The sequence below is a fragment of the Vulpes lagopus genome, chromosome 2 (assembly GCF_018345385.1).
Source record: "Vulpes lagopus strain Blue_001 chromosome 2, ASM1834538v1, whole genome shotgun sequence".
NCBI classification, from domain to species: domain Eukaryota; kingdom Metazoa; phylum Chordata; class Mammalia; order Carnivora; family Canidae; genus Vulpes; species Vulpes lagopus.
In genome coordinates, this window is record NC_054825.1 from 35,510,999 (window position 1) to 35,536,756 (window position 25,758).

A 25,758-nucleotide genomic window follows, 5' to 3' on the forward strand; every position below is an offset into this window, starting at 1 on the left:
TGGCAAGTGATGCGGAGCATTTTCTCATGTGCTTGTTGGCCATGTCTATGTCTTCCTCTGTGAGGTTTCTGTTCATGTCTTTTGTCCATTTCATGATTGGATTGTTTGTTTCTTTGCTGTTTGAGTTCTTTATAGATCTTGGAAACTAACCCTTTATCTGACTACTTCTAACTTTAAAAGTACAGAATTACGCTTCTTAAGTGAATGGTAGTTATTTAAAAAAAATTCTTTAAGTTTTACATAAATGTTTATATACTCTTTTGATATAAGTAAAAAATTAATAGTACCAAGGTCAGCCTCCCTTACTGTTAGGCCTGTCCTCTCCCTCTACTGCCATGTTGTTCCATGAAAGCACAGTTACGTGTCAAATGTTAAAATACCTAAAATAATTGCAACTAAAGTAGCTCTGAGATAAAGCTATAATTTTAAATTTGGAAATAAATTTCTTAAATATTTAATGTTTAACATCTACAGACTTATTTTTAAATTTCTATTAATAAAATGCTTTAAAGTGAAAATAAAAAACTTCATAAAACCTGTATTAACTGAGTCAAGGTGCTAACAAATATTCTGATGCATAATAAAACATATTAAGAGTTCATATAATTTAAGTTAGATGAACTATAAAATACATTTACTTACCTCAACATTTCTAATGGATTTGTCTCATGGACTTGGATGCCACACCTTGGACAGTCATTGCTATCTTCAAAGTGCTGTACAATACAAGTCTTACAGACTAAGAAGAAAGAAGATGTTAGATTAAAATGCATCATGTGAACTTAAACTAAATGTAATTAAAAATAGTCCTTAAGAATTGCCTAATATAGGTAGAATAGTATTCTTTAACCAAACTTTATAAAACCTTAAAATTCTAACAGTGTAAAAAAAAAAAAAAAAAAAGACCCAACTGAAACAAAGCTTATAGTCAATGATATAAAAAGTATATGTTACTCCGCTAATTGCTTTCTTAAATATATTCACAAACCAAATAATTTGTTCATATTACTATGTAAAAAGCTGGTGCATTTATATAAAACAACAGTTCTTATTTAAAGAAGTACAAAGAAAGGTATAAACTTAGTAAGCCTGCAATGACTTCTTTTGAACGCGACACAAATAGTTCCTTTTTTTTTTTTTTTTTTCACAAATAGTTCCTAATAAAACTTGAGAGTGTTCAACATGTTTGGATTACTTTCTTTTGGCAAGGTGCTCCTGGGACAAATGAGGAGTTACAATGAAACTTCTGGCTTATGCAGAGCATGATCAGTCTGTGCTCACAAATACCATAATTCCACGGAGCACAAAATATGGGTAGCAGCATCAAGCTCGTACAAAGGCATGAGAGGTAAAGTGGAAGAACCACCAAGAAACTGACAAGGGTAAGATTTTAAATAAACATTCTAAACAAAGATAACAGAAATATAATTTGTGGATCTTGGCCACTAGCCCATATAGCCTACATTTCCCCCAGTAGGGGAATCTTTCTGGCTGTGAATCTCTCACCTTTTCCCTAGGTTTTTATTATCTCCTATGCCAAATGTCTTGCCCAAAAACAAACATTTTTACAACACCTGAACTATAAAGAATTTTTTATCTAATTTCCTATGCCAATACCCCCCCCCTCTATTTTATTATACTCTGTATAATCTGAAATTTTCACCTGCTACTCTGTATAATCTGAAATTTTCACCTGCTACCTGTTAGGATCAGGTCCCATAACTCCCCTACAAACTACTTCCTTTTCCCCTCCTCATGCCCCACACTCTCCAAAAGACGTAAAAAAGTTTATCTAAACAATTGATCAAAAGTAAAAACTAGACTTCTCCCACTGAGATTAGGTCTGAAAATTCAAGCATAACATATACACTGGTCAGAGTTAACAATGGTCAAGGAAGAATTCTACTCGGTACCTGATTTTAAAGTCATTAGTACATATACAGAATAGTATCTTGGTATTTCCTTTCACTTATGCATTGATTCAAAAGACACTGAATGCCATGCACTGTGCTAGGAGCTGCAGATGTAAAGGCAAACAAAGCCCATACTTTAATGGAACTTCTATTTGGAAAGGCAAACAAAGAATTTTAGTAACACATGATATTCACGCACACAAAAAAAAGGTAGATAAAGTGTTAAAACACTGGCAGTTTTAGAGTGGCCAGGGTAGGACGTATGAGCAGATTTGTTTTTGTTTTTGTTTTTTTGATCAATACCCTTGAATCCCATTTTTCTACCTTTTTACCATTACATACAGCTTTAAGGACAGTACCCCTTCACCAAAATTCTCTCTAAATTTGGACGAAAGATGGTATCAGAAAACCTTAAACACATAAAAGGGCTTAGATATGAATACTTCATCTGTCTTCCAAATCTCTTGGCCCAAAAAGGTTCTAAATGACTTTTCAAAAGTCACTGTTTGGGAAGGGAGGACTTTCTTGGTAAGCTACACTGAAGTGGAGAACAGAGAAACTAAATTCTTTTAAAAGATTGTTGGTATTTGCTTTTTTCTCAGGGACACTAGATAAGTCTCTGAAATTTGGGAAAGAAGGCCAAAAAAAGGACAGATAAGAGGCAAGAATGAAGAGTATTACAAAGCCTGATCCTATCCTGAATCTCTGATCTGACCCTGGAGCTCTGATCTTTGTGGTTCAAAAGGTTTATCATACTCAAAGCGTTCAGGAATTCCTGGCTGTCCATCAGCCTTGGCCCAAATAAAGGCACGTGACATGCCCAGAGCAAGTCCTCTAGGTCAGCCAAAAGGCTAAGGGTAGAAGCCTGTCTTTCCAGAGGCTAAGATACTAATCTAGGCAGCTAAAGGACGAAATGTAAGGCTTATTCACCCAGGCATGCATACAGTTTCAAGAATAAGGCTGTGTTCACTGCTTAAGGTGAAGGCAGCACCAGTGCCCAAGGATGCTGATGGGGAATATTAATCTGTATCTAGATCTGGACTGTCCAATATGGCAGCCACCTAGCCACATGTGGCTGAGCACTAAATCACATGTTGAAATGGCATGTTAGACATTCTGAATTCACTAAAATATATCAAAATTCATTTTATTTGTTTCTTGTTTTAAAATGTGGCTGCTGGATAATTTAAACCTACACCAGTGGCTCATATTTTATTTCTACTGAATGGGTGCTGTTTTAGAGGGATCCAGAAAGCCCCATCAGGAGATGAATTTGTTTTTCACAACAACATCTGAGATATGCTACTTTATTCTACTCCTGAATATGAAGAAGAGGTTTCCACAGGCTAGGTTACCTGCCTACTCTGACGAATGGCAGCACAGAGACTTGAATCACAAATTTTATTTCAAATTTTAAAGATTTTTGAACTTTACAAAGGAAAAGAATGTTATGTAAAAATACCAGCTGTATCAGGCACCACCCTACATGCTTCAACATTTATTTAATTCAATGCCATTTAACAATTTAATCCTCATTACAAACCTATTAGGTAATATTAGGTCTCTTACAGCTGAAGAAACTGAGAATAACTTTAGTAATTTGCCAAAAATCATGGAGTAAGTGGGAAAAGCTGGGGTTTGAATCAAAGGTCTATTTTCTTAACTAATGCATGCATAAGTGATACATTTTCTTCTAATTTTGTTTCTATAGGCCTATAATACATAGAAAAAGAATGCCCTACATCTTAATTTGGGAACCTGAAAAATGTCTGTTTATAGAATCAGATCTCCTTTTAAGCTAAATATTTTGCACAAAATAGTCCCTTTAAGCAGCTTATTTATTCCTTTCAAAAAAAAAAAAAAACTCTAGAAAATACATTTCCCACATACTTTTAAAAGCTATTAAGTAAGTAAAATGCAAACTAAAATGAATTGGAGCCTGAGAAAACCCAGGCTAGAATTTCAGTGAAACTGAAAAGAGTAAAAGGAGGATTTTCTTTTCCCTTAGACACTTAAAAAACCCATAATTATAAAACTGACGTTTGATTCTTAGTTTATAGTTATTTATACTAACTGGAAAATAAATTTTGAAAATATCTTAAAGGTTTAATAGAAGCTTTCTTGGTACAGAAACTGCTCTACAGGTTAACTCAAATGGCCAAGAAAGATGTTGGAAAAAGTCCCCGACTGTGGTTAAGGCTATGTATGGAGACCAACTAGCATTTTTCACTCTCACCAGCTACCCAACAGACAAATGCTGTAGCCACAAGAAATACCTGGTCAAAAAGGGAGTTAGGCTCACCAAAGATATCCCTAGTTGGAAAAACACTTAAATAGCAACAAGTGCTAACATTTACTGAGCCCTAACCAAATATCAGGCTCTGGGCTCAAGTCTTTGTGTGGATTATAGGATGAACTTCTACTACCCCCTCTGGCAAATGAGAAATCCAGTAGTAGAGAGCCTAAGCAGGCTGCCCACAGCTGGCCAACTGTGTAGCAGATGCAATATCCATCCTCAGGCTATGCAGCTCCAGACCTAAAATCCATACCACTATGCAACACATCTTAACATTAATAACACTTGGTCCCTGGCATTAAGATTTTGTATTTTTAATTGATGCTTATATTTAGCCCATCGCAAACAGCATTTAAGCTTCTGCCTAAAGCTTACCAAGCAAAATCTTTCTTTTGACCACTTCTTATATTTGAACTAGGTTGTTGCACAAATTAATACACAGTAAGAGTCACTGTGTCATCTAAAGCAGTGGGTCTCACACAAAATAGAACATTACTCAGCCACAAAAAAGAATGAACTCTTGCCCTTTACAACAAAACTTATGGACCTACAGGGTTATGTGAAATAAGAGAAAAACAAATACCATATGACTTCACTTATATGTAGACTCTAAAAAGAAAAAGGAATAAAAAAACAGATTCATAGTTGTAGAACAAACTGATAGTTGCCAGAGGGGAAGGAGGAGGGGGATGGATGAACTAGGTGAAGGGGATTAAGAAGTGTAATCTTCCAGTTATAAAATAAACAAGACATGGCAGGAGTATAGTCAATATTATTGTAACAACTTTATATGGTGACAGATGGTAATCAAAAGAATAAGGGATTAATGTACTCTTTCCCTATAATGCAAATTTACATGAGAAACCAGGTAGTACAGAAAAGTTGTTCCAGAAAAAAATAATCTTGCAGTGGATTGCCTGGATCTGGATCCCAGTTCTCTCATTAGGCAAATTACTTACTTTGTGTTTCTATGTACAATGGAGATAGCAAAGGTTCCTATCTCATAGGCTTCCTGTGAAGATTAAATGAGATAGTATATGTAACATGTGCAAATGAGTGTTGGAGAATTTGTAAATATTCAGTATATGTGAGCTATCACTATATATTAGATCCCTGGATGGGCATAAAATGATGATGAGAATTGGAGTAACTGAATATTGAATGGCATCAGACTATGGTTAGTTTCATGTGTCCACCTTAAATAACAGATGATCTTGCTAATGGAATTTGAAATGTGTATCATGTATTGGTATTAGGCCTCTGCAGCCGTGTGCAGCCATGTTCACCCTAGAGATAGTCTTGTAAATTCAAGTATGATATTTATGACACACTGCTTCACCCAAATGGAAACTGCCTATCTCTACATGTGTGATATTTCTTTTTCTGGGGAGGAGGGTCCAAGATTGACTGACATTTCTCCATTATACATTCCTTCCTTAACTTTATATGTTTAATATAATTCCAACACAGTCCCATGGGTCTAGGCTTTACCGTATTGTCTTTTCTGATCACTTTATGTTCTGCACATACCTGCTCTGAAGCATGATCATCTATTGATTTCATATTTTAACTATTCAAGGGCTATCTATCCTACCTTCTTATTTTATTTTGGGGGGGGGGGAGAGAAAAAAAAGAGGGAAAGAGAAAGAAAGGGAAGGGGGGAGGGAAATAAAAAGAGAGAAAGAGAGAGAGAGGCAGGGAGAGGGAAGAGATATTCATAAGCAGGCTCCATGCCCACGGTGAAACCCAGAAAGTGGGGCTCGATGACATGACCCAGAGATCATGACCTGAGCCAAAATCAAGAGTTGAATGCTAAACCAACTGAGTAACCCAGACACCCTTATTTTCAAATTCTTGGTGTAGGGGATTCTTCATAACAGGTACAAGGACCATTTGCTGTTGCTGTCTTGGATGTATGGTCTGCCCCAGTCTCTTATGTATCATAGAGAGCTAGCTTCCCAGTTTTGATGACCCAAAGTAATCTACACAAATTTCTCTTCATGGGTACTAATTCTGCTATCACTGATAATAAAACAATAATATTCTTTCCTTTCGTGTCCTTGGTAGAGTCATTCATTAGTAAAGCCCTATTTATTGAAAGTGATCAAATGCTGACTTCCTTTGTTATAATCTGAATGTGTTAGTTTTATCTGTTAACATAGAAGCATGCTTTTTCTTCTTCCCTTAAGCACATCACTATCTTTATATGCCTGTCTTGATAGCACTCACTTGATAGTTTGCCTTTGGAACATTTATTATCTAACAGTATGTAAGCAAACTGTGGTCATCTGCAAAAAGAAGAGGCATCAGTTTCCTGCTTTTATTACATATTCCTATGTGTGAAACTGACATCTTAAAAAAAGTTTTCCAGAGTAGCTGTAATTTGCTTTCATGAGACACTATCTTCTGGTTTTTCTTACATAAGGAACTAACGGACATCTTTCTCTTATGTATACATGACATATTTCTTTCAAAGGCTTATATGAGTTGCAATTTCATGGAGAACACTAAGGACAGCATTCCTTTCTACTGAGTAGAATGCTTTAGTATTGTCTCTACAGGACAGAGGAACAGGCACCAAATCAGGGTTTTTCGAACAGGGTTGGAATTGAATCTTGAGATTTAAGCATGGTAGGGGGATCTTACACCACGTAGGCCAGGAGACCAAAAGGCTAGAAAGGCTGCCCTACTTCCACAGACAGGTTTAAGGAATCGAGTATGACTCCAAGGTTAAGGTAGAGTCTGGTAGCTCAGTCAGTGCAGGGTCACCCTTATTCCTCTCCTTATCAACTGATATTTTGTGATCAAAATAATCACTTCCTCACACATGTTCTTGGATAGCTGTGCTGTTTTCTATTTCACCTCTTTTGTTTCTCTCTTCTTTCAGCATATTTAAACTACTGGCTCATTTAAACTATTATACTCCAGCTAAATCCCACTCTCTACACACTCTGCTTCCACAGGATTACAGCAGAACACTGGGAGAAACACAAGCACCAGGCGGATTGGTCTCTCACCTTAAATTCTTGATCATGAATGTCAGTGGGTCCTGCATCTGCCAGGCAGTCACACTCAACGTCCCAAGTCCATTATGCTCTTTGCTAATACTTCATACTTTCACCTCTCCTCAAATCCCCAAACACTTCCTCCCCAACCTCACTTTCCACTGATGACCTCACTTTTTTACTGAAAGGAAAAAGAAAAAAAGAAAAAAACTGAATCAAAGAGAATTCATACTACCATGTCTATTTCCTTACTACCATCTATACTTCCTATACCTCTTGCCTATCTCCAAAACATTCACGTGCCTATTTAAAGCCGATCTCTGCCTGTGCATTATATCATCTCCCAATGACCCAAGAACACTGCTCCAGTGCTTCTCCTCTTTCACCTATGTTAGTCTTTTGCTGAGATTCCTATCAACATTAAAACATTATTTTTGCATTTTAAAAAACAAAAATGAAAAAACAAAAACAAAAACCTTCTGTTGACCCTACTTCTTCCCTGGTGAGCTATCAGTACATTTCAGAGGTACTTACACTCATTCCCCAACAGCTCTCTTCCCAATTTTTCAATCTTTAGCTTCAATAAGGTTACTTATATAATCATAGTACAATTATCAAAACCAGGAAATTGGGGAACCCTGGGTGGCTCAGCAGTTTAGTGCCTGCCTTTGGCCCAGGGCGTGATCCTCAAGTCCCGGGAATGAGTCCCACGTCGGGCTCCCAGCATGGAGCCTGCTTCTCCCTCTGCCTGTCTCTCTCTCTCTCTCTCTCTCTCTCAATCTCTCACTATGTCTATCATGAATAAATAAATCTTAAAAAAAAAAAAAACAGGAAATTAAGAAATTTCCATCCATTCACACCTATCCACACTTTCGCTCCTGATCACTCCACTGAAACTGCTCCATGAGATTATCTGTGACCTCCACATACATAGCTAAACCTAGAGGTCTAGTCTCAGTCCCATCTTACTCACAGCTGATTTGACTCCTCCTCTTCCTTGACATGACATGCAGTTTTCCTCCTGACTCATGCCTCCTCCTCTCCCAAGGTCAGTTGTTCTTCATCTTCTCTATCTACACTCATTCCCTTGGTGCTTCCACTGTTGACAAACTACACACTGATAAACTCCAGACTCATATGTACACTTTCCAACTAGGCATCTCTGTTTGGATGTATCATAGCTTACATTCAATTTCCAAAAAATAACCACCTCATCTTCCACCTTGTTTTTCCTATATGATTTGATGATATCTTTATCCTTCCAATTTCTGAGGCCAAAAATCTTAGAAGATACTCTTGACTCTTTTCTCTTGTATGCTCCACCTGTAGTTCATTAGCAAATACAGCTCTATCTTCAAAATATAACCAGAATCTGACCACTTTTACCACTACCACCACTACCACCAACACCACGTTGATGTAAGCCATCACCATCTCCTGCTTGGCTTACTGCAATCATTCCTAACAGCTCAGGTCCACTTTCAATAGTAGTTTGAAAGATGCTTTTAAATATAAGTAAGATCATGTCATTCCCCTACTCAAAACTCTGCTGAAATGGGTCTTCATTTCTCTCAGAGTAAAAACCAAACCCCTTAACATGGCCTTATAAGAACTGTGCATTGTGCCTGTGACCCACATCCACCCCATCACCTTTCCCAACTCTTCTTTACTCATCACTCTCCAGCTGCACTGGCTTCCTGACCATTTCTCAACATGACAGGCACATGCCTGCCTTAGAGCCTTTGCTCTTGCTATTTCTCTACCTGAAATATTTTTCCCTTGGATATGTGATTAGCTAACTCCTTCACCTCCTTAAGCCTGTTCAAATGTCACTTAATAAGATAAAGATATGAACACAGGCTTAAATTTTAACATCTCCCTGACTTCCAATTCCCTTTACCCAGCTTGACATTTTTTTCTATAGCTTTTATCACCTTCCACTATACACCATGATTTATCTATTGCCCACTATGCTGCCTCGTATGTCCCAGGAGCCCAGTATAGTACTTGGAGGAGGTGGTACTCAGTAAATATTTATGGAATAAATGAGGACACAAGGGTTAGGAATCATAGATGGAGGCAGGATTTTAGGGCCTACCATGTCCTAATATAATCAAATCGGAAATCAGCATACATTTTCAACGTAAGTAAGGGAAGAGATTTTGAGTTTACTAGTAATTTTTTGACAAATAAAAAAAGTTAATTCAGGATCCCTGGGTGGTGCAGCGGTTTGGCGCCTGCCTTTGGCCCAGGGCGCGATCCTGGAGACCTGGGATCAAATCCCACATCGGGCTCCCGGTGCATGGAGCCTGCTTCTCCCTCTGCCTGTGTCTCTGCCTCTCTCTCTCTCTCTCTCTGTGACTATCATAAATTAAAAAAAAAAAAATTAAAAAAAAAGTTAATTCAACACAAATTAAAATGTTTTAGTTTTTTAAATTACAATGATAATTTTCTGTTAACTGAGTGAAGAAATGTTAGTGGTTGAGCATTCTGAGAAAACACAGCTTTGTCCACTGGTTTTTAAATTCTGACACTATATAGTAGTCTGGTAAAAACCAGTATGTTATAAAGTATCAGTAGTTATAAAAAGTCTTCACAGTATCCAAACAAAAGTTATCTTCTGTCTTTTCTACATGTTTGAACTGTACTTATTCACAATGTTTACATTCAACTATTGTGCTAGGCTTATTTATTTATTTATTTTTAACAAACTCTACTTATATAGGCATAGAAAGAGAATGCTAGTGGGGATGGGGGTGGGGGAGAGGGAGAGGGAGAGGGAGAATCTTAAGTAGGTTCCACACTCAGCATGGGGCCCAATGTGTGGCTCCATCTCACAATCCTGAGATCATGACCTGGACCAAAATCAAGAGTTGGATGCTTAACTGAGTCACTAGGTGCCTCTGTGCTACACTCTTAAACATACTTATATACTAACCATGATTTCTAACTCTGAATAATTACGTATTTTGGGGTACATATTTTTTCTTAATCCATAAGTGGTATCAGTTCCAAATGATATATTCTCAGAAGCCAATATAAGACAATTTCATTTTTAAATTTCTTATCCTCTAGTTTTGCCCTTTAGTGTCCACAACAATGCTTTGTTCATCTGTTTAAACACTCTTTACTATCTAATGCAATTTCAAAAGCTAAAAGAATCATAAGTTTAATATAATTTTTCTTTAGCATTATTGCTAATAATAGATGATACCTAGAATGTTTAAGATCTATAACTATTCTTATTTAAAAAGAATCATCAAAATGAATGCTATAATCATTTTCATGAATAAATGACTCGTTTCTGCCAGAATAGTTTGAAACCTGTAACATCAGTATACAAATGACCTCACTTCTAATACAATGCTAAAACACTGTATTTGCAACCTATTGAAACTTTAAATATAATTTCTAATTAGGCCTTTGATTTTTAGTCTAAAAACAAGTCTTGACCCTAAAAACTGAATTTTATTAAGAATAAGTTGTTGGAAAATTCAATTTATATCTTTTCTCCATTATAATGGCTATTTATTCAGATTTAGTAAGTTCAGATCATGACTGGGTAAGTAATGACAAGTATATTGTCATGCAAACATAGCTAGAAGAGGATATATATATATATGTATATATATACAAATGTATTATAAAGTATATTAATATATATATAAATTTAAAATAAAGGGATGCCTGGGTGGCTTAGCAGTTAAATGCCTGCCTTTGGCTCAGGGCATGATTCTGGAGTTCTGGGATGAAGTCTCTCATTGGGCTCCCTGCATGGAGCCTGCTTCTCCCTCTATGTCTCTGCCTCTCTTTCTTGTCTCTCATGAATAAATAAATAAAATCTTTAAAAAAAAAAGGTAATTTATAAATTCTAAATATATATTAATTACAATAGTAAATGATAAATTATGACAATTATATAACACAATTTATAAATTATAAAATTTATATAAATTTTAAATAAAATTTTGTTATACATAAATATATAAAAATATTTTTAAAAATATCTATATTTGAATTTATCTGTTTTCTTGAAGAAATTTCAGAAAACAAAGCGAAGCAGAAAGAAGAAAAAATAAAATTAGGAAAATGTCATAATATATTATGAAAATATGCCAGAGTCAGATGTCCAGGATTTAGAGCCCAGTTCCAGCATTTTTAGCTTTGTTACTTAACCTTTCTGAGTCCTGTCTCTGTGAAAAATATTGGAAAAAATCTGAAATGCTCTTCCCTTAGACCTTCTCACAGCTCTTTCCTATTATTTTGGTTTCTGTTCAAATGGCAACTCCCAAGAAAGACCTTCCTCTGTTTTATTTTTTTCTTATAGCATTTACTTGCTTATTGCCTGTCTCTCCTATTAGAATATAAGTTCTAGGAGGGCATAGGCTATGCCTGTCTTGTTTACTGCCATGTTTCCACTGGCCAGAGTAATGACTGGCACAATATAGGTGCTAATAAACATCTGCTGAATGATTAAATAATGCCACCTAACTAGAAGGGTTCTTGGGAAGATGAAATAAGATGATAAATGTAAAGCTTATGACCACAAATACAACAAACATTCAATAAATAACAGCTATTAACCTTTTATTAGCATTTATTTTAATTACAGTATGATTTAATTACTGTCTGATTATAAACTGCCTAGTTGAAATATGCTAGTATTATAAACATCTGGTCATAAGCTGTGCTTTTCAGACTTGTACACCACAGAATCACCTGAGGACCTTCTTATTATAAGAATTTCTGGCCTTCTCCCTGGAGATTTTGATTCAGCAGGTCTATGATAAGACCCAAGAATGTGCACTTATAACAAGTTCTCAGATGATGTTGCTGCTGGTCGATGCTGCTAGTCTGGAGACTGCAATTTGAATAGCCAAGTGTATGTAGCCTAAGGTTTTTAAAAATTGAATAACAACGTATCAAGAGATCTCTGTACCTTAAAATACTTTTGCAGTTATAATACTTGTTCCGAATCAATCAATGGCTGGTCATACTTAAATTTTATCATCTTCTAAGTTGCTCCTTCATTTTTACTTATTATCACGTAAAATCACCAAGTCCCTTAACTGCCGCATCAACTAAATTATCAATCTTCTTCGCAGAAGTTAAAAACTAAGTATAGTAATGTTTTTCTAAAGAATTCATTCTTAGTGAAGGGATTACAGCTACAATCTCTGAAAGGGCTCAGAGAAGAAAGCGTTTCTTTCCGGTACCACAGATTTCTATGTCTATCACCCTCTTTCTTTTCCTGAGGAAAGAGTCATTAAACTCTTAAGGGGGGGCCTCTAACCACAAAAGAGTTAAGAACCAATGCACTGTATTCTTCCATGTTAGCTGCTGAAACAAAGCTCCTTTGTTTTTAGGATAAGTGAAAAGTCTTTCATTTTAAGTCAACAACAAGCAAATACACTCTAAGCAACCTCAAAAAGTTTCTGAGGATCTAAGTGCAAGAGGCAGAGCATCCTTGAATCTATAACTGACGATCTCTGGTCCCCAACCCAGCATCTCTCCCTCTCTAAGACCCACATGGCTTCCACCTATATTGTAGAACACAGTTTCTCAAAATATGTAATTCCTAACCGACATTGCCTACATGCCTTTCAAGCTACCTATTACTGCACGTGAATCTATAAAAGAACAATAATCAACAAATTGGCCATTTATTTATTCATTTAATCATTTATTAAGCATTCAAATACCAGGTACCAAGGATACATGTAACCCAAATCTGCCTGCAGTCACAGGTGGGTGGCATATCTTGGAGAAGAGTTTTAAGGGATGGGTAATGGCTAGGTGGGCTTACAAGCAAAAGTACATTCTAAGCAGAGCATACAGCTGAACCAAGTATGCATATGTGTGTGCAGTAGGTGGTGAGGGAGGAAGGGGTGGGTACAGCTAAGTAGCTTTAATTTATCCTGAGGGCACTAAGAGATCTCTAGGAAATTCTGGGTTGGTTGAAGAGTGAGTGACGAAAATAGCTGGATGATCACACTTTGACACAGGTTAGAAGTGGGCTGCAGTAACTGGTGAGAAGTAATGAGAGCCTGAACAGAACAGTCACAGCGGGGCAGAAGTTAAGGCACAGATTTAAGAGATATTAAAGACACACCAGACAGGACTTGGTCCCTATTTTGTGTTAGGGAAGATAAACAGAGTCAAGTGTGGAGCTTATTTCCTTCTGGGATAACTGAGTGATGGCATCCCATAAAATTCATTCATTTTTAGACATGCTGAGCCCCAGGTGGCTTTAGGACATTCAAGTGCACATCCAGTAGGATTCTGAAACTGAGAAGAAAGGTGTATGCCAGAAATAAAGATTTGGGAGACATCAGCATATGCAGTTGAAGACCCAGAGTAGATGACTTCACACAGAAAAGAAAAAGGCCCACACATGCAGAAATTTCTTCTTAGCTTATGAAAAGTTTTGCTTGATCGAGTTAAAGTTCCAAATTTATCTTTTTTACCACTCTACCCTAGTGGCTAACAAAGTACCTGACAACTAATTATCCTAAGTAATTCAGTAATTATTTGGGTGGACATGTTTATTTCCTTAGGTTTTTGGTTTGAGTTAAAATAATCTCAGACTGAGGGGGGCACTTGACGGGATGAGCACTTGGTGTTATTCTATATGCTGGCAAATTGAACACCAAAAATAAATAAATAAATAAATTTAATATTAAAAAAAAAAGAAAAAAATAATCTCAGACCTGTAACAATGGTTAATGTGGATTTGATTCATCTATCACGAAGTGACCATGTAAAGCTCAAATTCATTTGTTTTACTTTTTTACTTCATTTTAATATTTTATTTTTATCAAGTGTCCTTGGCCAGCTGAAGATAAGTGGTGTCAGTAGGTAAGGTATGAACCCACCTAAAGATAGGGCTTTTATAAGCTTTTAAAATTTTTTTTGCAACTCCTTCCCCAGGAGCCTGGGACTCATCCTGCCCTGCCATCTCTGCCTCTCCTATCCTTCTGCCGGCTTGCCCCTTTCTCTTTCTTCCACACAGCTGTAGTACTAGCGACATCAAGGGCTACTATAATCAGTCATCCTGCTGGTCCTGTTGGCCCTTCTCTCTACATTGATAGAGAAGCCAGGCAGTGTTAGCTCTAGAATTTCTCAACTGAAGAATGAGAGAGCATCAACCTATCTGATTTGAGGAGAAAGAAAGGTGAAATGCATTTGCAGAGTATTTTGAAAGAAGAGTAAACTAACTTCATTTATCCCTACAAAGCAGGGAGAACCACTCATGATCCCTCCTTCCCTCCCTCCACAACTCTACCATAGCCAGGCCCAAGCACACTCATATCCTTGTGTGAGAAGGCCAAGGCCTATGGCTTAGGAATTAAAAAAAAAAAAAGAAAAGAAAACCTCCAGTTTCTTCTCTTGCATGGCATTCTGCTGCAATATCCTGACCCATACCTGCTATTTTATCATTCTGTTCATTAGTTTCATGGTACTTATTGACATCCACATTTATTTCATATATTTCTTAACTTGATTACTCTTTCTTCATTTGACCAGAAAGTCCAGAAGTGTGGATTCCATGTCCGGTTTTGCTCAAGAATAATAATGTTCCATTTATATATTCATTTATATATTTCAAATTTGAACAGAGACACTAAAACCTTTATATTTTATTATAAATTTTTATAACAAGAACTATGTTTCACCTATTCTTTACTTACAATAAAGACTCACAAAATCACAGTCTTTGTACAAAGTTATTTTAGTAAGATATTCTTTTTATTTGCCTAAATCAAGATAAAAATACTATGGTATATATACTACAATGTCACTTAGCATTTCTCACTTTCCTCCTATCCCATTTGGCTGACTTTTTTATTTCATACTATCTCAAATCATGGTATCACTATATCTGACCCACATTATACATAAGAAAACTGTGTAAGATCGAAGACCCAAACAATGATAGAGGAACACTGCTTTGCAGTACTGTTAATTTTATCATTACAAATAATAGGATACTTTGCAAATGGGATAGTTTTTGGCTACAAGCCCCAATATAAACACAAACAAAACAATACTCAGAAATCCAAGGACCAGGAAGTTGAAGATGAGTACTACAGGATCCTTGGATCTCCAGAGACACCAGGTTGAGTACCTGACTCCTTCATCATTTACTCCACTATTCTGTTTCCTGCTGATGATAAAAGTCACATTTATGGTTTATCACTGCCTTTTAATTCCACTTCTGCCACGTACATTCATTCTTAGTAAAGGGCTTGATACAGCAAAGCAGTTGTTCAGGCTAGAATGACTTGTGCAGTTAAACTGTCACTTACCCTTTTAGACTTTAAACTGCTGTTGCAAACATAAACACAGCCCTTGCTTATATCCTGACACAATTTATACTTCTGGAATCCTTTGTTTTTCTTCCAAAACAGTGGCATATAAATTGAGATTTCATTATGTCCCAGAGAAAATTTTCTTTCAGAAAAACATAAAATATGTTAGAAAGGCAGATATTGGAGAATTTGGGCTTTCTTCTTATCTTCCAGAGTTGGCAGTTTTTGCTGGAGAAATCCAAATATGAAAATAATGCACAAAGGTGCCTGGTGGTTTAGTAGGTTAAGCATCTGCCTTTGGCTCAGGTCATGATCCTGGGGTCCTGGGATTGAGCCCTGCATTAAACTCTATGCTCAGTAGCGAGTCTATTTCTCTCTCTCCCTCTGCTCGCTTGTGCTCTCTTTTTCTCTCTCTCTCAAAAAACCAAAAACCAAAACAAAAAAACCTGTGTTTTTTTTTTTTAAAAAAAAGGGAAAAAATAGTGCACAAATGTTACAAGAAGCAAAATAAAACAGACTGTGGACCATGTCCAGGTATCATCTTTGGTGTAGCAGGAAACATGGAAGTATAAGACAAAGTCCTTGCCCTAGAGTAGCCACATCCATTGGCTCTTTTTCCAAAATACATCCATAATCCAATCACTTTTCCCCATCTCCATTTCACACCTAATTACTCTGGTTGAAGACTCTATAATCTTTCAGCTGACCTGCAGTGACTGCTGTTCCATAACCTTTCTAAGCACATTCTGCCTCAAGGCCTAATACTTTCTTTTCCCTAGAATGCTCTTCCCATATATCCAGAGCTCAGTTCCTTCAGTTTGTGTTCAAATGTAATCATATCAAAGAGTTTAACACCCTGACATTCTATGTAAAATAACCCCATCTCTCCCATCTACAACCCTTCTTTGTTCGCTTTATATCACTGATCACTACTTAACATGGCACATGTTTATTAGTTTCACCCACTAGAATGTTCAACTTCTCAAGAGCACAGATTTTTTTTTTTTTTACTATCTTGTTCATTATTTTATCTGTTCTGTCTGGAATAGATGGTACCTGGCACACACTAGGTATTCAATAAATATTTGTTCAATGATTTTTAACTGGTAATTGTTCAAGTTAAGTAATGATACAGGGCAGCAGTAAATTAGTATTTCAAGATAGTTCATAGCAAATTGCTAATTGGATAGCAGAGGCCATCCAAAGGTAATATATATCATCACTTTGGAAAGGTTTTCCAAAACACACATGCATGGACCTCACCACAAATGATCTACCAAATCTGTCTAAGTGGAATGCTGAGCATATGTATGTTTAAACAGTTTTCTAGGTGATTCTATTTTTTTATTGGGTATAATATATATCACAAAATTTGCCATTTTAGCCATTTCCAGGTAATTCTCTATTCTGCACCCCTCTTTAAGACTCTTGATATAATATTTATGCCAGTTCAGTAGCAGGAGAACAGAGAAAGGGGAGGATTAAAAAAAAAAAAAAGCACCAGGTTATCTCAAAAAGAGCATGAGCTTTGGAGTTGGAATATAGGTTCACCAATACTGGGCAAGTTTCTTAACTCATGGTTTCCACACCCACAAAATGAAGATAATCTCTATACTCTTTCCTCCCAATAACTACTCCAAACTATTTCACGGTTATAGTAAAGCTAATTGTAATCAAGTATATAAAATATCTATTTAGTGCACATAATAGGCATTAATCTAGAACTTACTGGAATTACTTTCATTGAAATAGGCAAATAATTTCATACAGGCAGAAAAACAAAAAGTATGTGGAACTCTGGCATAAGTGACTATAAAAATGAACCTTCTACTGATAGGCAAGGTGAAAAAGAAACTTGATAGATATGATCATATTAGAACAGAGGTTTTCAAACTCAATCATACTTCAGAATCACCTAGAAGGCTTGCTGACGACCATGGATTGTTGGGCCCGCTCCCAGAGTTTCTAATTCAGGAGTTCTGGAGTGGGGGCCTGATAATGTACACCTAACAAAAGTTCCCAAGTGATGCACAAACTGTGGGCTTTTTGGCCAAAGGATACAAAATTTCAGTTAAACAGGTAAGTAAGTCCTAGAGATCTACTGCACAGCATAGTGCCTATAGTTAATATTACAGTGTTGCATGCTTAAAATTTCCTAAGAGGGTAGATTTTATGTTAAGTGTTCATATCACAATAATACTATTAATAATAGTCAAGAAGACTTCTGGAGGTAATAGGTTTATGGCATAGACATGATGGTGGTTTCATGGGTCTATACTTATTTCTAAACTCATCAAGTTGTATGCTTTGAATATCTACAGCTTTTTGTATGTCAACCATACCTCAATAAAGTGGTCTAAAAAAGCCAATGAATGAAAGAATGTATACTCCAACAAAACCTGTGAGCAGATTAATTCCTTCAATATAACTTTTTAAAATAAAAAAACCTAAAATAGTTCATTTAAAAAACTATAATCAATAATATGTTTTAAAACATTAAAATTAGGGGATCCCTGGGTGGCGCAGCGGTTTGGCACCTGCCTTTGGCCCAGGGCGCGATCCTGGAGACCCGGGATCGAATCCCACATCGGGCTCCCGGTGCATGGAGCCTGCTTCTCCCTCTGCCTGTGTCTCTGCCTCTCTCTCTATCTCTCTGTGACTATCATAAATAAATAAAAATTTAAAAAATAAATAAATAAATAAATAAATAAATAAATAAAACATTAAAATTAGATAAAAGTCAACTATTACATAATAACAGAGGAAAAATTTCATGCCACTGGTATCCCAATGACAAATTCAATCCTGAAAATAAATTCAAAGTTAGGATGATTCTTGGAGTTACTTACCATTTTGAAAGCTAAAATCTAGATATAAAGCCCAAATGCAGTAGTTTTAAAAGAATACTTACAGGTATGGAGGCATTCCGTCACTGTGGTTGGCTTGATCAGGTACCCTTTACAGATGTAGCAGGTGATGTGAGGATTGAAATCTTTCACCAAGTGTTTCCTTTGGGTAGCCATTCGTGGTTAGCTAGGACTGGCTTTAGTAGTTCAGGCAAAGAGGGGTAGTAAGTGGATGAAGTCTGAGCCCAGGAGCTGGTGTGGAGTTCCCAACTGGATGTCCTGAGGCATGAGAACTAACATCCAGATTTATCATGAGATCGCTGGTCATCACTACTTTCGGTGGTTCTGCTTTCCCATATCTGTTTCCATGATAGTTTTAAAAAGATGAGAGGGAAAAAGAAGTGTCAAATTCCTAATACTGTATTAATAACATAACAGCAGCAAGTGTTACTCCAAATTGGGTGGATGGGTAAATAGAACATGTTTCTCACTGTCAAATTGATTTGTAAACCTGCTTTGACTTAATTCAGGATAATGACAAATTCATCCAATCCTGGAGCTTTAACTATCACCTCCATACAAATGAGACCTAAAGTGACAAACTCTAGTTTTGGTATCTTTACCTCTTCAGTAATGCATCTTAGCTATCTGCTCGCCTGCTCTATTAGGAGTTCTTGCCAATACAAGTTAAAAGATTCAACGTTGAAGTCACTATCCTCTCTACCAATATACTTCCTATTTCCATTTTGTGTCCCTTATCCAGTCAATGAAATCAAGTCGACATCCTTTCCCATGCATCCATAGCGATCCTACTTGACTATTATCTTCTCCGCCTGCACTCCATCTTACATTCTACCAGCGTTATTTTATTCTATCACATTTGGGTCGTCTTCTCAAAGACTGACAGTGTCTCCTCTTTATAAACAGACATTTAAACTCCTTAGCTTTCCATATAAGACCTTCCACAGGCTGACCTTAGCATACTTTTCCAACACTTTTCTTTAGGCAAACTTAAAGGATCACTCTTTCACAGTCCATTCTGCAGCCTCCGTATACTGGCTGTCCAACAAGCCCTTCCTCTTTTCTAAATCCTACCTATATCCTTTGAAACGCTTCTCCAAAGTTATCCTCAGGGTACCCTCTCTTCTGTTACATTCTCCTTTGATTTATAGTTACATTCATTCTTCATGTCCTCTATTAGACCGTCTTTGATAGAAACCGATCACATTTAGTAAGTGTGTAACCTGGGCAATGTTACTTATCACCTCTCAATCTGTTTTTTTTTTTTAACTATAAAATAAAAATAAGAGTGCCAGCTCCCTAGGGTGACAAGGATTAAATGAGACCATATACATAAAGCTAGCACACGGTGAAAGCTAAATGTCATTAACTTATTTCCAGAAATGTTTACCATTGTTGGCTGGTACATGGGGTTGCTAAAGAAAAAAAAGTCTAAAAAGGTTTCTTACAAACAAATGTGTTCTGAGAAAACACAGCATGAAAGAAGGCACTGACTTCCTAAGTTACCCCTATAAACAGCAACTTTTCTCCTATCTTAGCTGTTAGCTCACAGGTATAAAGCAACGGGAGAGGCAAAAGCCATAAAGACACATCGCCCTAACGAATGTGCACGGAACGGGTTTTGCGTGGTACGAGGGGGCAGCACAAAGGGCATAAATAAGAGGCGAGGGGGTCTGGGGTCGGGTCCTCAGCCGGTACGACCTTCAGTAACGCATCGGGGCCTGGGGCCAGGCTTCTCCTCTACCCGGACTAGCGGCCCTGCCCTCTCCACAGGTGGGCCACGAAGCTCCAGAGTTGAGGGAAAGTCCTCTAAAGAGGAAATGCACGCTCCCGGCCCCGGCGGTTGGGGAGAGTCAGCCCCAGAGTCCCGTCACGACAGTCAGAGGAAGCCAGCGGCTCAGGGACGGGCGGCACCCAACTTTCCCGCGGCCTCCGGGGTCCAGGCACGAGTCCCCCGCCGCTCCGGCAGGTGCGCGGGCCCGGGCCGGGAGGACGCGCCGCTCCCGCAGGGCCAGGCCGGGGCTGCGCCGGGGCAGACGCGCCGCCTCTCCCGGGGCCGAGCCCGGCAGCCCGCCCCCCCCCCGCGCCCCAGGGCGGGACGCGGCTCCCCAGCCCCCCGACACCCTCCCGACCCCCAGCCGCCCCCGGCCCGGCCCCGCCCCGGCCCGGCCCGGCCCGGCCCCGAGGGGCTCTCCGCGCTCCAGGCGAGGCCGGCCGCGGCAGGTGCCTGGAGGTGCCGCTCCCGCCGCGGGCACAGCCGGGGCGCGGGGCGCGGGGCGCGGGGGCTCCTCGGCCGCCTCTCACGCCCGCCCGGTACCTACCCCGCGGCCGCCGCCGCCGCCGCTCCTCGCCCGCCAGCGCGCCGGCCTCGGAGGGAAGGAAAGTGAAAGAGAAACAGCGCCCGCCGCGGCCTGGCCGGTCCCCGCGCCCCGTCCGCCCTCCCCCTGCAGGCGGGAGCGCGCCGGCTCCGCTGGGCCACTCGGCTCGGGCCCGATAGGGCGCGGCGGGCCTCGGGGCCCAGGGCCGGTGCCGCCTCCAAGGGCAACTCCACCCCCTTCCAACCGCCGGCGCCCCCGGCCGGCCCCGCCCCGGCCCGCCCCGGCCCGCCCCGGCCCGCCCCGGCCCCGCCCGCGCTCCCCGCAGGTGCCCGGCCTCCCCGCCCGGCCTCCCGCCCGGCCTCCCCGCCCGCCCTGCTGTGGTGGCTTCGGTGCGACACGTAGCCTTGGCCAAATTTTATCTCGGTTCCTGTCCTCACCACCACCCCTCCCGGTTGTCTGCATCGTAACTGCCTGGTACGTTTTCCCCGGTGTGTTGGAAAGCAACGGTCAGCGCCGATAATGAGCCACCCTGCGGAACGGTCTATAGGCTGCGTCTTCCTCAAGCCAGGCCCACCTGCGCCGCAGCGAGGACCGAGACCTTTCTTGATTTGCATCTCATGGAAAAGTCACTAATGAACTTGCTGCCGTGGGGTGGGGATCGCTGACAAATGTGAGCAAGCTGGAGCGTGCTGGGGGTGGGGTATTAGTAGAAAGGTAAAGAGTTACTACTACTTGCAAGGTTCAAAACAAATACCCCAGTTCTCTTCCTAGTGGCTTTGAGATCCACAAGAGACCATTCACTGAAAAGATTTATTCAAAAGCACGCATTAAAGATTCCTTAACCTCATTCAATCCTATCCTGCTGCATTCCAAAAACTTACAAATTTCTACTACGACCACTATTTTGCTAAACATTAAATTAGACCTGGTTCTTTGCTTCTTAGAAGACTGCAATCAAGTAATCCTAGGGTGGCAGGCAAACCAAAATCAGTGTGGTCTCCACCAGTAAAACAAAAGTTAAAACAAACATCCCAAAGGGAATCAGTAAAGGATGGTTTCAATTTGTGTATTAGAGGGAAAAGTGTTGTAATTACATCGTCTTTGCTTCTGTCGAAGTGAGAGCAGTGGGGGCTAGGGAATTGACGGTACTGAGGTGCGGTGGGGGATTAATGCAAAGTATTTCTTTTATTTCCTATTCATAGGAGTCACTGTCATTATCAGAGGGTAGATTGTAGAGATGGTTCGAGTGGCAAACCAACAACCCCACACCAACTGGTGTTCAAAGATCTATTACAAATTTGAATACATCAAAGAAGTAGAGGAAGACAGCTTTCAAAAAATATCCAATTTATAATTAAACTTAGGTAGACTGGACATAACATTTAAAAAATACCATTGTTAATATCACAGCAAGAGCAATACATTTTCTCAAACAGCTTTTTCAATGACCACGTTTTTATAGTCCTTATAAGAATCATTTTGCAAAAGCACACATGCCAATTTCTAAGCTAGGATCAACTTCAATAAATCAAGCAATCACAAATAAGCACAGAAAACAAGTTTGGTTAAATGACTTCACAGATGGAAGGATACATTCAGATCTTTTATCTTGGAGACAAAACAGATCAATATAAGAAAAGTCACCCTGGTTCAGGTGTATGTGTAACATGTAATGGAAGATTCTACTATATATACTTTTATATATTGGTATTCTCCCACTTTATCTGAATCTACTTTAAATATACTTTTAAAGAATAACACTTAACGAAGGTCTGGAGGAGCTTACATGTGAGTGGTGATTAACGGTAAGTGGGGTTAATCAGCATTCCCTGAGGAAATGCGCTTGAGGATGGATATTGGGAAGGCTTCTATGTTAACAATGGAAGGAGGGGTGATGAATATGCTAGAGCAGTGCCTGAAGATAGGTATAGAGGTGGCACTGCTATAACCAAAACTGCAAATGGTGGACTTGAGAGTGGGAGAGAGAATTACAACCTTTGTAAGGAAATCTTTGCCTTGTGTCCCTGGAGGTAGCATATTTTGTAGTAAAATGTTCAGTAGTTTCTCATTTTCCTTCTTCAGCAACCACCCTACCTTTTCCATTCCAAGAAAAAAAAAAAAGCACATACAAAAAAAATAAAATAAAATAAAACTCAAACATTTGTCTGGTTAAAAAAAAATAACAAAAGAAATGACACAAGGGAATGCTATAAAGGGACAAGTTTTCCTGACATGTATAGGTACCGAGCATCTAAACATACGACTTTCAAGGGCTGTGCTGCTCTCCTTCCCATGGGAATACTTTCCAGTAACCTACCTCTTAAGTCCTTTGGTTCTGATAGTGGGGCTGGAACAAACCATAGAGGCCTCCATATGAGAGGGGTGGCTCTGATAACAAATCTTAAGTACCAGTGGGACCCTCAAATAAAGGCCTGGAAGCAACTGGATACACAAGACTAGGGGGGAAAAAGGCAGATAAAAGAATCATCGCTCAGATTACCCTTAATCACAAATCTACTTCAGCCTTCTCATTTTACAAATGTAGAAACCAAGATCCTGAGAAGTGACAAGTTCATAATCACAGATCTGCTTTTGATAAAGCCAAGACCAAAACAAAGGTACCAGTTCCATATCATGAATACTTCTCAAGGAAACTTCCTAAGTCCAAGATTTTAAAGGAGTTTTGGTAAGAAACTAACTTAAAAGAAACAAGGAACAAAGGGAGACTACAATGGGTGAAGGGAGAGAGGGAAATACTTGCCTATGTGGTATTTAGGAGGGAACTGCAACTGGTAAATTCCTATCAAAGTACATAATCCCAAAGCAGTAACTTGTTTCATTTGATCATCGATCCAGACTTCCAGGGAACTACAAATGGCTCTTGATAACCCTTGCAACTACTTGGAGCTATCTGTATACCTAACAAACATTTTCATTACTTTATATTTTATGTCTAGATTTTTATTTCAATGAAGGCCGGGTAATGGATAGGTAGGTAATTCTGTACTGAAAAGTTCACATTCTGTGCTTGGCTAATAAATATACTATCAATGAACTGATGTTTAATAGCGTAATGTTTAAAAATAGGGTTATAACTTTGTATTTCCCCTGGGACATTAAGTAAGATGGCTTTTTCATTACTGTAAATTATTTTATATACCTAAGTATGCTATTTAATCTTTTTATATAGAATATTTGTAACAAAACTACCCTCTGTAATCTAAAAGTCTTCCTACAGAGATTTTAGAAAATATTAAAATCTAAAGTCCCCCTTGGCCCAAATGTATTTATTTTTATAGCCATGGATATCACAGATCAAAATGTATGACTACCTAAAATCAGTGATGGAGGAGTGAGAACAGAACTGAAGGAGTTCCAATCACCCTCAGCCATGTCTCTTTTTCTCTTAATGCACCCCTCCCCTGCAATCAATAATTCTCAAGGACTCTCTCTACTAAATGTCTCTTGAATCCTTCCACTTAACCTACCCTGGTTGAGATTACTATCATCTCTACCCTCCATTACTTCAGTGAACTCTTAGATACAGCTCCTGTCTGTCAAACCATTCCCCACAGCATAGCCAGAGGAGTCTCTTAACTAAAACTGGATCAGGTTGCTTCCCACCTTAAAAAAACTCCTGTTCTGGGCCGCCTGGGTGAATGTCTGCCTTTGGCTCAGGGCAAGATCCCAGAGTCCTGGGATTGAGTTCCACATTGGGCTCCCTGCGAGGAGCCTGATTCTCCCTCTGCCTGTGTCTCTGCCTCCTCTCTTTCTGTGTATTTCTCATGAATAAATAAAATCTTTTTTTGTTAAAGAATTAAATAAAATCTTTTTAAAAAACCCCAAAAAACAAAACAAAAACAAAAAAACTCCTGTTCTTAGGCTAAAGCCCAAACACCTAATAAGCCCATCTCAGATCCAGATCACTTCTACAACCTCCCCCTTGAACTCTATGCTGCGGTCCTAAAAAAACATTTTTGCCCTCTAGCTAGAGAGATGGATCTTCTTCCTTCCAAATGAGCATCCTGTCCCAATTCCTTCACCCTTCCCCACCTTTGCTAAATTTGGTCAAACCTTGTTTATCCTTTAGGTATCAGATGATCTCAAAGGTGACCTTCCTAGACACCTTGAAGTTGCTGAAGAGCTTTCCTGATAAACATATATCACATATATACATAACAATTCAACTTATTCTCTCAAGTCCCATCACACTGACTTGGATTAACTGATTATTTTGGTTGAACCTCCTACTACTGTGTAAACCCAGGTGATCTACTGCTTGACTGCTTCACTAGCAGAACGGATGGTAAAATGGTAAGCAGTCAAATAAATACTGACTGAAATGCTGAGTATTTGCATGCACTCTAATGAGTACACTCTAATGAGATGATAATACATACTCTGTGTATTCTTTCTCTGGTATCTTCTAGGAGGGATCTTTCCAAAGTTATGTTAGGCATAATCCCTGTGATCCAGGACTACTAATTAAAATCACAACAGGGAATAGAAACTTATCTACAAGAAACAGTTATGGAGCAATAAATCAAATTTATTAATAAAGTGTTAAATGACAAAAACTCCAGCTGAAAAAAGGAGTGCTACTGGTGGTCAAGAAATTAGCCCTACATGCTTAAGACTATGCCAGTAATATAAGACAGCAAGAAAAATGCCAAAAGCTATGGATATGAAAAATTAATGAGAAAGCCAGGGGAAAAAAAAAGGGAAATGAAGTCAATATACTAAAAGTGAGTACAGATAAATAGCATTAGGTATAGGGACAAGATTAGTCTATGAAAGACTGTGCAACTAGCTAAATAAATACTTTAAAGTGCCTGAAATACATTATGCTAAGGAGAGAGACTAACAAAACTTTTTTTCTCTCTTTTTAGAGGCAGAAAAAACTAGCTGTATTTTCTTTACTGCAATTTCAACAGTTGGCTGGAGCAAGTTCCATTTATACTGGAAGAACAGAGAATGTAACTAAAATAGGTACAGACTGTAAGAAAAAACTGCTTTTACTCTGATAATCAGGGCTATGGATATTTTA

General features: G+C 38.7%; 1 protein-coding gene across 3 annotated transcripts in view; it reads right to left on the reverse strand.

The window, feature by feature from the left end:
• The window catches only part of PCGF5 (polycomb group ring finger 5), a 118,438-nt gene that overhangs the window by 47,918 nt on the left and 44,762 nt on the right, over nucleotides 1-25,758 (reverse strand). The window contains exons 1-3 of one of the 3 annotated variants that reach the window (XM_041738176.1): nucleotides 20,715-20,977; nucleotides 18,438-18,731; nucleotides 643-739 (exon numbers count right to left, since the gene is read on the reverse strand). In XM_041738176.1, the coding sequence (XP_041594110.1) occupies nucleotides 643-739; nucleotides 18,438-18,549 (209 nt within the window). In that variant the 5' untranslated portion in view covers nucleotides 18,550-18,731; nucleotides 20,715-20,977. Of the gene's footprint in view, nucleotides 1-642; nucleotides 740-18,437; nucleotides 18,732-20,714; nucleotides 20,978-25,758 lie in introns of those variants that run through there. The other 2 variants (XM_041738157.1, XM_041738168.1) reach the window with 2 other exon arrangements.